We start from the raw sequence: 13,054 nt of genomic DNA, 5'->3' as shown, positions 1-13,054 counted from the left end.
TGTCCTACCTATATCTTGTAAGTAGGATTCTATAGGAGCCTGACACGGGAGCTGTGGCAGTTCATGTTTTTTGTTTTTTGTGTATTAAATATTCCCATTTTTAATGATTGCTCTAACACTCTTTATTCTGTATTTATCATTTATCATTTAATGATGAAAATACATTTAAAAAAGACTTTAAATTAAAGAAATACAGACCTCATAATATTTTTTGTTTTGCTATTCTAGTTAAATCTACACCCAAGATCTGTAGATAGTGATATTTTCTTTGTGTTCAGGTCTTAAAAAAAAAATGAATGTCTTATGAAGTTTTGCAACTATACATAACAAGATCTGTTTGAAAATAACTTTTTATTTGGCTGTAGGGAACAGGAGGTAAGATGGCATTATAATCCTATATAAACACATGGCTTTCAGTGGTATATAGCCCCAATTGAGTTACAAATGTGTAGTGCTTTGAACAAAATGTCCATGACGGGAAATATCCAGGGTTTTTATCGTCCTCTTCAGATCATAGTGTTTCTGAGTTAGTACTAATTCAGAGGCGCTAACAATGACCTTGTATCCCACAAAGGTACACTGCCATATAAGATTGGAAGAAAATAACATTATGATCTTATAACAGACAATGACAGCTTAGTTCGGCAACCAACACAAGTGTTTTTATTTATTTTGCATGCAAACTTTTGAGACCACATGACCTCCTTCTTTTAAATGACAGTGAGATTTTGAAAGATCATATGTAGGTTATGTATTGTAAGTAGGGGACATTTCTGCTGATCTACTAAAGGAGCAATTCATGCAAAATGCTACTACTTTTTAAAATAAATTAATTCTGTAGTATTACCTAATACTTATTACATATTTTTTTTATATTCATCTCTTTATGCCATTTTGAATGACTTTTAATACATTTTTTGATTTTTATAGCAGGTTTTAACACACTTCCAAGCAGTGTAAGATCTTTGCAACGCTTTCCTCTTTGTGATCATTGGTTGCCAATCTTCCCAGAAGTTTAAGCTGCAAACTCTAACAATAGATAATGTTATCGTAGTAATTTAAGGCTGCAGTTCAAGCAATATCCTACATGTGTGTGTTTTTTTTTAATAAATCAGTTCTGTACTATGAGAAAATACTTGTAACATTTAAAAAAATTTAAAAAAATATTAAAGATATTTTTAATGTATTCTAATGTAACAGGCATTTTTGTTCCTATAGCAACCATTTACAAAGTCACATACCCTTTCCCTTCTGAAACAGCATCACCTTTTTGAGCCCTGCCCTCTCTAGCAGTGAACCCATTAAATCTAGTGCCTGCCTGGTCACATGATCTTCCGCACAGAACTTTGGCTGTCGGTGCAGAAGAAGAGCGACCCAAGATGCATTTAGTGAACCCCCAGCCAAATTTCAGCCATCGATTACAAGAGACCAGATCGATCAGCAATTTAGCTAATCACTTGCCAGTGTGTAGATTGAATTGGTCTACATATTGAATTTTTTTTTTTTTAAACGACAGCTTGAACTACAGCTTTAAGAATAAATTATAGCTGCTGAGTTACACTCACTGAACGCTTGATTGAACATGTAAGGCAGCCATTTAGTCCAGGGGAGCTCAAACGTTTTACGCTGCGCCCCCCTGCCAGGCTTCCCCCGGTCTCGCGTCCCCTCTCCTACCTTCCACATTAGTCAAATGACGTGACCCACGGCGTCATTTGACGCCGGCGACGTCACATGACCCCGCGACATTTGACGCCGCGTTGCCATGGAGACCCATCTGAAACAAGGTAAGTTACCTTGTTGCAGAGGCCTTGCGCGGTCCCCCGGTATTAAATTAAATGCCTGGGGGAAGAGCGCGGCGCCTCTGCAATGGCCCGCGCCCCCCCCCCCCCCCTAGTTTGCGCACTGCTGATTTAGTCAACCCTGAAAAGCAGGATCTTTGCTGATCGATTATGGGAGAACTACAGTAATCGATCAGCAGCTTAGGTAAAGCGTTTTCAATAAAGGTAATCAAAGGCTGCATACATGAAAAGAATATACTAGTGCCGCTTGGATTGCCTCTTTATAAGGTAGGGCACCTGAAAAAAAAGAACCTCCTAAAAGCTGAAAAAGCTTATATTGAAATCCATTTTATTACATTCATTAAACACATTTAAATCTCAGAACATTTATAGAAAAAAAACATCAGTTGTAAGCGGCTGCATTGGGGATGTTTTATATGCAGAATGTGCTAGACATGGTTTTCTTAATTAAAGGTGCTGTGTTTTCATTAATGAGAGCTAGGCTTGCACTGTCTGTGAAGTTCAACACACACAATATCCTAATACCAAAACTGGCAATGAATTATGAATATGACATCTTCATCTGTATGAAAGTCACATACTCTTCTTCTGTCTTTTTCCCCTATAGGATTTTATTATAGGAAGTGCAGACTGGTTTCCAAAACCGATGTGAATCACAATACCAAATTATTTTGCTTCGAGCTGCCTCAGGGCTGTCATCTTCAGGTGCCTGTTGGACATCATGTTTACCTCAAGCTCACCATTTCGGGTAAAAAAATGAATATATACACACTTCTTTGTAAACGAATGCATTGCATACTCCTTTGGCAGGTAAAGGATTAATATTGCTAAAAAGTCCAAGGCCACACCACCAGGGCCGCCAACAGAAATCATGCGGCCAGGGACAAATGAAAGGAGCAAGCGCCCCCCCCCCCCCCGACCCCATTGTGCACCCCTCCCTCCCCCCCGAACCCATAGCGCACCTACCACAAAAAATATCTTTTAGCGTGCAACTTTTACTTAACGGTTTTCTTATTGTAATCCAGAAAAAAAATTACAATGCAACCTTTTTATTTTTATATTTTCAACAAAAGACACGTGACTGCCTGCCTGGGTGAGTGGGTGGGTGAATGACAGTGGGTGGGTGGGTGGATGATGGTGGGTGGGTGAATGACAGTGGGTGGGTGGGTGGATGATGGTGGGTGGGTGGTTGTGATGAATGATGACGGGTGGGTGGGCGAATGACGGGTGGGTGAGCGAATGTGGGTGGTTGGGTGGGTGGGAGACAGTGACTGGGTGACAGTGTGACAGTGACTGGGTGACAGTGTGACTGATTGGGTGGGTGACAGTGACTTTGACAGTGACTGACTGGGTGAGTGAGGTATTTTACGCTGCCCCAGTACTGTATATGTAAAAGGTTTGTTGGCTTGAGTATAACATATGAGAGAGGGGATAGCATCAGATCAGATCCAGTGAGCTGGGGGGGGAGAGACTATAAAATTGGTCTTGATCCACTGACACAAACACATGCAGCCATTTTTTGGGACAAATATACATTTCACCCTTTAGTCACTTATCTGTTATAGGCTTACATGCACTTTCTAGATATTTGATACAATGCTTTGATAAATGATGTCCATGGCCCCCAATATTTGGGACATATATAAAATATGCCAATATAAAAGCCGTTCACAGGGAGATTCAGAATGCAAGTGTTGGGAAATCCTAAACCTTCCATTTGGGATGAGGGAATGGTTTTCAAGGAGACAGCAGATAATATATATAATAGCCTATAGGGAACCATGTTAAAAATGGTTTTTGAGGCAAAAAGTGACACTGTGTGCTCATTTGCATGTCATTTCCCAGAATCCCTTGCTGCAGTGGAAGTGCTGTATGCTGGGTGATGATGGGGAAAGGCGGGGTTGCAGACCTGCCTAAGACATGCAGATGAGCATACAGTTGTATTTGCATATTTGCTTTCCTGTGGAGGGTTTTTGTCACTTTTTTTACTCACCATAACTTAACTCAGTATTATATATATATATATATATATATATATATATATATATATATATATATATATATATATATATACACACACACTCACACACACTATACATATACACACAGTATACATTACACACAGTATACATATACAGTATATATACACATACAGTATACATTCACAGTATATATACACATACACACAGTATATATACACAGTATATACATATATACTACATACATACATTTTATATATATATATATATCACATACATATATATATATATATATACTACATACATACTTTCAGCTAAGTCTGAGATTCTCTCCCATAAACAGGGAGGTGTGGCCAGTATGACTATTGATACAGTGCAGCTCTTCCTACCTGAAGCACGTTGTCCCAGCAGGCAGTTCCTCCGCTTGTTTACCATCACATTGGTGCAGACTCCCCTTCCCTCCAGCAGCAGTTTGGGCTCCTCGGGTTGAGCATGACAGCCGAGTACAGAGCCGCACTTCTAGCTGTAAACCCCGCACTGGCTGCCCTCTGGTAGGGCGCAGGTCAGGTAGCCACCTTTTTTTTTTTTTTTAATATAACCGGCAGGGCCGGGGCCCCCTGACTCACGTCCCGGGCCCTTTGTCCCCCCCCCTGTTGGCGGCCCTGCACGCCACCAATTTTAGAATAGGACTATCTTTTTAATTAATCTGTAATATTTAAACAGATTAATTTTTTTGCTATATTTACAATATTTTATAATAAAAATAAGCTGTTATCGTTAATTTTTCCCTCTATCCAACCTTGGGTGTGATTTTTTTTTTTGTGTCTTAACTATTTTTTATTATAGCATTCTAACAAGTATTCTTTTCGTAAGACTTTCTGCAACATTAAAAAACTGTGAACGAAATGTAGTGCAGAAACTCACACTCCGACCCACCGCTACAGAAAATGTTCTCACTGATTTTTTAAAATTTATTTCCTTACACTATTTCGTTAATGGTGGAATAATTAAATTCAAGAGAAGGTTTACATTTACGTACCACGTAGCCATACAATATGGCTAAAGTGATCGTGAGCTAAATATATGTCTTGTGATTGTCTGAGATGGCTCAGATAGGTCTGGTTTCTGCAAGCACATACACACACACAAAGTGGAGTATATTATCTTCTCCATATGCATGTTTATTTAGTAGGATGCATTAACTCACAGAATGGGCCAGTGGGAATTGTCTCTACTGTTCAAAGCTGTGCCTGCAGCAAAACTAGCTTATGTTTTGCTCTGTGTTTTATTCAGCATGCTTATTAAAAATTGGAATTGTTTAATAATCGGACAAAAAATATATATTTTTCATATTTACTGTAGCTTTGATGATGTACACTGTGCTATACATGGTATTTTGACGGCACAATGAGTGCCTATGCCAAAGTGACATTGCAAATAAATATATGCAAATTTTTCGCAGACATTTGACTTTGCTGCGGATGTAGTCTTTCTATGCAGGCACAAATATTCATGGTTTAATCTCTAATATGCACATTCGTTTCTTTATTAAAAAAAAAATACCGTAGTTAAACATTTGTGCGTGCGATATACCTGTGCGTGGCGTCCCTGCGAAGGTGTGAATATCTGCATCAAGGGCTATTTTGTGGACATTTGCGTTTGAGTTGAATATATGTTTTAACAATTGCTTTCGGAGGAGTATAAATATTGGTGGAGAATTGAGCTGGGATGAGGGATATGAGAGAAACGTAGATACGCCATCAGAAAGCATTCACTTTGTGGCACTCCTAGAAACCTAAATAATACATCACATATTTTTTATTGTATATAATAATAAAAGTTTAACAAAACACAGTGCAAAAAAACACCAGGTAGATCAATAGTATCCGAGAATAACAACTTGACTGAACATAGCAGCACATACTGTATCTTGACACAATTCTACGCCCAATTGTCACAGCACTTCCATCGTATGTAATAGATATGAAAGACACATTACTTTGATGAAATGGTATTAAAACTAGTGCACACACCCATCTAGCTAGTTTAGACATTGATGGGTTATGTACCAGCATCATCCCCGCAAATGGAATAGCAGCATGCAGTTATTTCCTCTCAACATGTAATTGCAGATACAGTATACTGCTCATAACAACTTCACAATCGAATTATTAAACTCGTTTTAACACATAACTACTTTTTACTCAACGTAAAGTACTACCCCCAGAACCAGGGAACAGCTATTGGGACCGCCTGCTCACCAAGCTACACCAATTTAGATCTTGGATAGTGGGAGAAGTATGTTTTCACTGACAAATTATCTATGTACACTGAGCATATTGACCTATAGCTCAGGTACATATATGATATACTGTTAATATGGAATGGCACTGTACAGCTCTTTAAAGAATTTGTAAATATCCTTAATTATGACACACTGAACCTGAAACTAACCGTTAAAATCAGTAAGGATAAAATCACATTCCTGGACCTCAAAATAAGTAAAGATGCAGCTGGACTAAGTGAGACCACTGTGTTTAGAAAAAGCATGACTACCAACAGCCTACTCAGCACAAAGTCAGCACAATGTCTCTAATAGCTGGCATTCCAACGGGCCAGTACCTGCGATTTACGTAGCAACCCCTCGAAATTGGAAACATTTTAAATACAGAAGAAGGATATTAAAGAACACTTTCTTAAAAAGGGTTTAAGAAAGGAGAGAACTTGGCCCACTTCACCGACTCCCCCGCCGCCTACCCCTTTTTGGGTCAGCGGGAGTCAGTGTATCATTTATATTTTACTTGCGCCAGACTTCAGCCTCTCTTACTCACCTTGAGGAGCCTTCCCCTGCAGTTCTGGTTGCACTTTTCCCCACACATCTTTACTTTTGGGTGTCCAGTGCCTAGGGGCTTCCTTGCCAACCTGCTCCAGGTATTAGCCAAGCTGGCCATATTTAAGACCAACACACATATTCCCAGATAGCTCAAACTCCTACATCCACCACATCATGAATATATATTTATGCCAAAATGAGTGGTACTGAGCGTGGCAAATGTATACAGAAGACAGGGGTGCCCAATGCTACATCAAATTGACAAAACATATGTGGTAATGAGTATAAAGTTTAAATACTTGAATAATAATAGTAATTACTTGTTTTTTTAGTTAAACCCTTTGGCCAAAGCGTCGTAAGCCTGCATACCAACGTCAAGGTAAACCAAAAATACAGTTCCTAACACTAAAACTGTGAACCCTTCCTGTTACCTCTGTATGAGGGGAAGGAACTGCAGTGAGTCCTGTCCATTCAGCTAGTTGCCAGAACCTCCCAAGTTAAAAAGGTGGGGAGGGGCGAGTTGTATACATTTGCCACGCTCAGTAGCACTCATTTTGGCATAAATATATATTCATGATGTGGTGGATGTAGGAGTTTGAGCTATCTGGGAATTTGTGTGTTAATCAATTTCTGACTGGTAACAGTCTATGGAGGTTAGGTGGCACCTCCCCCCAGAGCTTGCCCCTCCCCACCTTTTTAACTTGGGAGGTTCTGGCAACTTGCTGAATGGACAGGACTCACTGTAGTTCCTTCCCGTCATTGCATCGTGTTATAACGGGGTTGAGCTGTATATATGTACAGCTCAACCCTGTTATAGCGCGATCCGCGGTAAGGAGCAGCCTGCGGCTAGACTCGGAGGTCCGCTATTGCTGGGGGACGTGTAGGGCTTCCGGCCACCTCCTCTCTCCCTCCTCCCTCTTCCCTCCCTCCCTCGGGCGTGCGGCGGCATATTTTAAAAAAAAATTAGCGCGACCCCGGTTCTAGCGCGGTTGGATCGGGTGGCCCCCGAGGACCGCGCTATAATGGGGTTGAGCTGTATATATGTATATATATGTATATGTGTATATATATAGTGCAGAATAAATGAGTTCTTCAGTATTCGGTGATACCTTTTTTATTGGACTAACAATTTATGTCATAGGACAAGCTTTCGAGAGTTCTCCTCTCTTCTTCAGGTCCAGCAATACTGATATACAAAGGGTTCAATGGCTAAAACAGTGTGGAGAGAGGGGAAAAAAAAAACAACAGATATTTACTGTAGATAAGGTAGGGCGTTAAGTGTTTGAAGCCAGGGGACAGTGTCAAAGAAAGGTGGGGAGGCGGAGGGATACGGGGGGGGGGGAAGAAAGTGTGGATAAGAATAGAGGCAAGCAGGATAATTACAAGCAATTTTGATAGGGTGTGAGAAAACCCATGTCCGCATTAAGTCCTTTGGTTTTGGTGTCAAAGAGTCTTATCATTCTGAGTTCAAATGTTTTCCGTTCTTGGGTGCTTTTAAACATTCCATTGAGGATTTTGATTTTTAGATCATTTATGGAATGATCTGGTTGTGAGAAGTGATGTCCCACAGGTGAGCAGTATCTTCCTTCTTCGTGCTGGAGTATAGAGTGTCTGTGCATATTCATTCTTCCTTGTAGTTTTTGGCTGGTTTCCCCAATGTAGCAACCTTGGTCACATTTGTTGCACTGAATCATATACACTAAATTCCTGGATGTGCAGCTGTATGATCCTTTAACATTGAATGTTCTATGGTTGTGACTGGCTGTGGGATCCTTGCAAATATGTTTGCAGCGTTTGTATATATATATATATATATATATATATATATATATATATATATATATATATATATATGTATATGTATATTGTGTGTAAATAGAAGTGCATGGAAAAAAGAAAACCAAAAAAATGATGCCACTCTTTAATGACATATCAATAAAAATTTAAAACTTGCACCCAAGATGAGTGTCTAAAATTTTGATATCTGAGAGTAATGTCCTGTGGTTGCAAGAGGAAATTATACACGTGTATTTTTAAGAATTGATGGGTAACATATAATTATTTTTACTGTATACAAAACTCTGGAGCAACACACGTTGGGCGCCAATTGTTGTGGTATCACGTTTTTTCTCCCAAATAGTGTCTGACAATAAACTATATTCTCACACTGAATGAGAAGCGTAAAAAATAGTGATGTTATATTTGTAGAACGTAGCCTTACATCTTTGTCACAGGATATAGTAAGAAAAATATGAAAAAGGGATGCTCAGAGTTGTATAAAATGATAACACTGTTTTCTTGTATACAGCAATAAAAATGAGTAAATGATAATAAAAGATAATAAATTCATTACATAAGATCCGTTACAGAAAGCAGAGTGTGGTTAGTTAGATCAGGGGGGCGCAAACTTTTTTCCCTGCGCCCCCCTGCCGGATGTCGTCCTCTCCGCAAGCCCCCCTGCCTCCTCCTTACCTTGATTCCTGACGTCTGTGCGTCATGACGTCACGTTGCCATAGCAACGTGACGTCACATGACCCCGCGTTGCCATTGCGACGCGTCTCCAGATGCCGGCTGAATCAAGGTGGGTATTGTTTACAGAGGCCCTGCAGCTCCCCCAGCACTTAATTTAAGTGCCTTTGGGAAGCGTGCGGGGCCTCTGTAAATGATGAATGTTCAAACATTTAAAATATGGCTGATCAGTAAAATTCAGCATAGCCTTCACTTGCCAGAAATTACAAAACATCTGGATGCTATGTGGTAGCAATGAACCGTTAGGAGTTAAAATTGAAAATGGTCCACCATAAGCAAGGCTTTCTTGGTAAATAAAGTCTCTCATCAAATCAAGGACTGGTTGCGTTCTTCGTGGTTTTTGATTTGGTAAGACAGGTCATTCCAAGTACATTCTCGTGGAAGTTGCAAAATTTGTGAAGTCTCGTTTACCTCTGTGTCCACGCAACAGAACATTGAAGCTTGTGATATGATGTGTAGCACGGATTTGTAAGCAGGTAATATGAAACCGTGTGCTTATGAAACATGTACAGTATTAGTATCAGTTTAAAGCAATTTAACTAAATAAATTCTGCATTTGAATAAAGAAAACAGTAAATGAGTTAGGCTTGTCGTCTTGTCTTCTTGTCACCTTTGGAAGAAACGACAAGAAACGAATAAAAATAACGAGCATTGTTGTTCCTAAAATTAGAAATAATATTGGTTTCAGATAACCTAGGATCCCAAAAACATTTTCTAGTCCACCAGAAATATATTTCCCAACAGTTTGTAAGCCAGTCCCAATATTTGACAATAAATCTCCTGTCATTGGCCAAAAAGATTTCAGTGACTGAACTAGTGTAGTTATCCACTGAGGAAAATCACCTAGGTGGAGGTCTACCCGAAGTAACTCACTTTGAACCCTCTGAAGGAGTATGTATATCATATCATGTGTGGATCCAATTGTTATCTTCATATTCTTAAAAATGTGCCTAAATAGCTGTCGTGTGGCAGTGTCAAAGTGATAGCCGGTACCTGGATATGTATGGCAGTTTTTAATGTCTTATTCGGCAACAGAGGAGTGAAAGGGTAGTCAAAACAATGTACACTCCCATTAACTGTAACAATCGATGCCTGAAGAGAAGGTATGTTACAATCATTTTCAGTAGATATAACTATTTAAGATCCATTATCCAGTGGTTTAATTAATGTAAAAGGAGCTGTTACCGGCGTTGTAGTTATTGCACAATTACTTCCCTGCAATTGAGCATTACAAGGCATGTGTTGTAGATGTCATCGCACACTAAATAACCTTTATCGACACATCTTGAAGTACTTAAGAAAAATTCCTTTTGTAGACATGTATTGATATGGTTGAACTATCTACACTCTTGCAAAATACGGTCCTGTCTGAGTCAGGTGTCCAAAATTAACTAGTTCCCAATCGAAGGGTAGACTTCACCTGGGACTACTTCCCATAGAGAGTCGTCAGGGTTTTTAACCTGTCTGTGTCTCTTTTCGTGTATGTCATGAATTGTGGTTTGTGAAACATGTCATGATCTCATATTCTTTAGGAGTTAAATTTAGACTCTGTCTGATCCATGTTAGATTCTATAGTGCTGTATCTATTTTGTTATTCTGCAGTGTCAATCTAATAGATGTAGTGCGATTAAGAATAATCAATGCTCTGATTTCTTCAGACAAAACTGTAATGTCAGAAATGGTATGTGAGACGATCGTAACCAGATGCTCTCTCAAAACTAAAATACCTCTCCGTAACTCGTTGTCATTTGAATCAGAGATTTGACTTATTACAGAGACAGAATCACTCAGCAAGTGCCCTGTGGTGATAAGAACATCAGCATTAGTAAGTCATTTTCTAGTATTCAATTTGCTAGGAACTTCAGTCATTTGTAGAATATGCAGCATCCTGCAAATACACAAGATTGTTAAATGCCTCTGCATAGGGCATATCGATAATATTTTCTGTGGATCAAATATCATATTCACAGGGTTTGTAATCTGGAGCAATCTGCACATTCATGAATTTGCGCATTGCACGGATAACCCGGATAACCGCATCTACCTGGATATGTAAACTATCATTGAGACATTTCTGGAACAGGGAGTATACCGTATAATTAACTTTAATAATTTGGATTTGCTCCACACACCAAAAACCTTGTAATCCTGAAAAATTTAGAAATCCCTGTTCAATTTGTTTACTCGGTTGCCTTTTAAAATAGCCGTCTGTGAGATTGTAGTAGAAGGAACAGGGATTACATCTGTAGCCGTATAAGAAATTATTCTCTTTGCAAATATTGTTTGTCTTTAACTGTTCCATAGTGATTCCACACTTATTATTGAAACCTTTACTGGAATGGCTGTAATATGTAGAATTGGCAAATGTCGCAAATCGTGGTTGAGTTCAAGTGTCCCATGCAACAGGTTCACGGAATAACATACCACCACCTTCGGCATCCCATTCAGTTGGAAGTGCTTCTGTCCGTAGCTTTCCAGTCTTAGGCTGAGGCCCCAGTACCTCCACTGCACGTGCGCCCGCGAGACTGGTGGCGCGTGCAGCCGATTCCCTGGTCTGCAGTGAGCTGCAGGAAGAGAGACCGGGGGGGGGGGGGCGTGGCGGGGGAGTGACGGAACAAATTCTTTCTGTGTATTTTGTCCTGTAATTAAACCAGGGTAGGTGGGAAGGGAAAGGGGATGGGAAGGGGGAACCCTCGCTACTGCCTAGGCACAGGTGCTACAATCAGGGGAAATAACTGAACAACAACTAGGGAGAAAAGGACCCCTATGGTGAGAGCACTCAGCGGCTGGTGATACTGGTAACTAATGAGCCTGATAGAGACAATAGTAACATGTAATGATGGCTAACTTAAAAACAATTTTAATTGGAGAAATCATCAAATAAAATAAAGTTATATGGATAACTCTCTATGTGAGGTAATCCTAAACAAATGGCGAAAATAAAATGGAGATAGGGGGTGGGGATAAGTAGTCCTATTAGTATAATAGGTGCTCCCTAAATGACTTCACTATCTAAGTGTACATAAGTACAGTGATAGATTCTGCTGGTAATCCCAAAGGTAAGTGGGATATATGGTGTGTGAGTGATGGTGCTGTGATAGTACCTAAACACTTCGAATGCAGACCATGGATTGAGTCTACATAAACACCCACAGCAAATACAGTGACTCAAAAGTCAGACAGGGTGCTTGAACCAATTCTGCACACATGTTAACTAGTAGAAAAGAACCTAGAGCTGAATAGATCTGCCATTTATGCCTTCACTATCTCATTTATACAGTGTACATACTGGCTCACATTTGTTGTAAAGATTATTATTCTAAAGCAATAGTACTAGACCCCCACCAGGTCTCTCTTCCTGCAGCTCACTGCAGACCAGGGAATCGGCTGCACGCGCTGCCAGTCTCGCGGGCGCACGTGCAGTGGAGGTACTGGGGCCTCAGCCTAAGACTGGAAAGCTACGGACAGAAGCACTTCCAACTGAATGGGATGCCGAAGGTGGTGGTATGTTATTCCGTGAACCTGTTGCATGGGACACTTGAACTCAACCACGATTTGCGACATTTGCCAATTCTACATATTACAGCCATTCCAGTAAAGGTTTCAATAATAAGTGTGGAATCACTTTGGAACAGTTAAAGACAAACAATATTTGCAAAGAGAATAATTTCTTATACGGCTACAGATGTAATCCCTGTTCCTTCTACTACAATCTCACAGACGGCTATTTTAAATGGCAACCGAGTAAACAAATTGAACAGGGATTTCTAAATTTTTCAGGATTACAAGGTTTTTGGTGTGTGGAGCAAATCCAAATTATTTAAGTTAATTATACGGTATACGCCCTGTTCCAGAAATGTCTCAATGATAGTTTACATATCCAGGTAGATGCGGTTATCCGTGCAATGCGCAAA

The 13,054-nt window shown here is 39.8% G+C and overlaps 1 protein-coding gene across 4 annotated transcripts in view; it reads left to right on the top strand.

The window, feature by feature from the left end:
• The window catches only part of CYB5R4 (cytochrome b5 reductase 4), a 161,092-nt gene that overhangs the window by 114,221 nt on the left and 33,817 nt on the right, over positions 1-13,054 (top strand). For all 4 annotated transcript variants that reach the window (XM_075597893.1, XM_075597894.1, XM_075597895.1 and 1 more), the window contains one exon: positions 2,407-2,547. In XM_075597893.1, the coding sequence (XP_075454008.1) occupies positions 2,407-2,547 (141 nt within the window). The remainder of the gene's footprint in view (positions 1-2,406; positions 2,548-13,054) is intronic.

This window comes from Ascaphus truei, chromosome 4, assembly GCF_040206685.1.
Source record: "Ascaphus truei isolate aAscTru1 chromosome 4, aAscTru1.hap1, whole genome shotgun sequence".
NCBI classification, from domain to species: Eukaryota; Metazoa; Chordata; class Amphibia; order Anura; family Ascaphidae; genus Ascaphus; species Ascaphus truei.
Note: the sequence above shows the minus strand (reverse complement) of the source record. Positions and strands in the feature narration are given on the sequence as shown.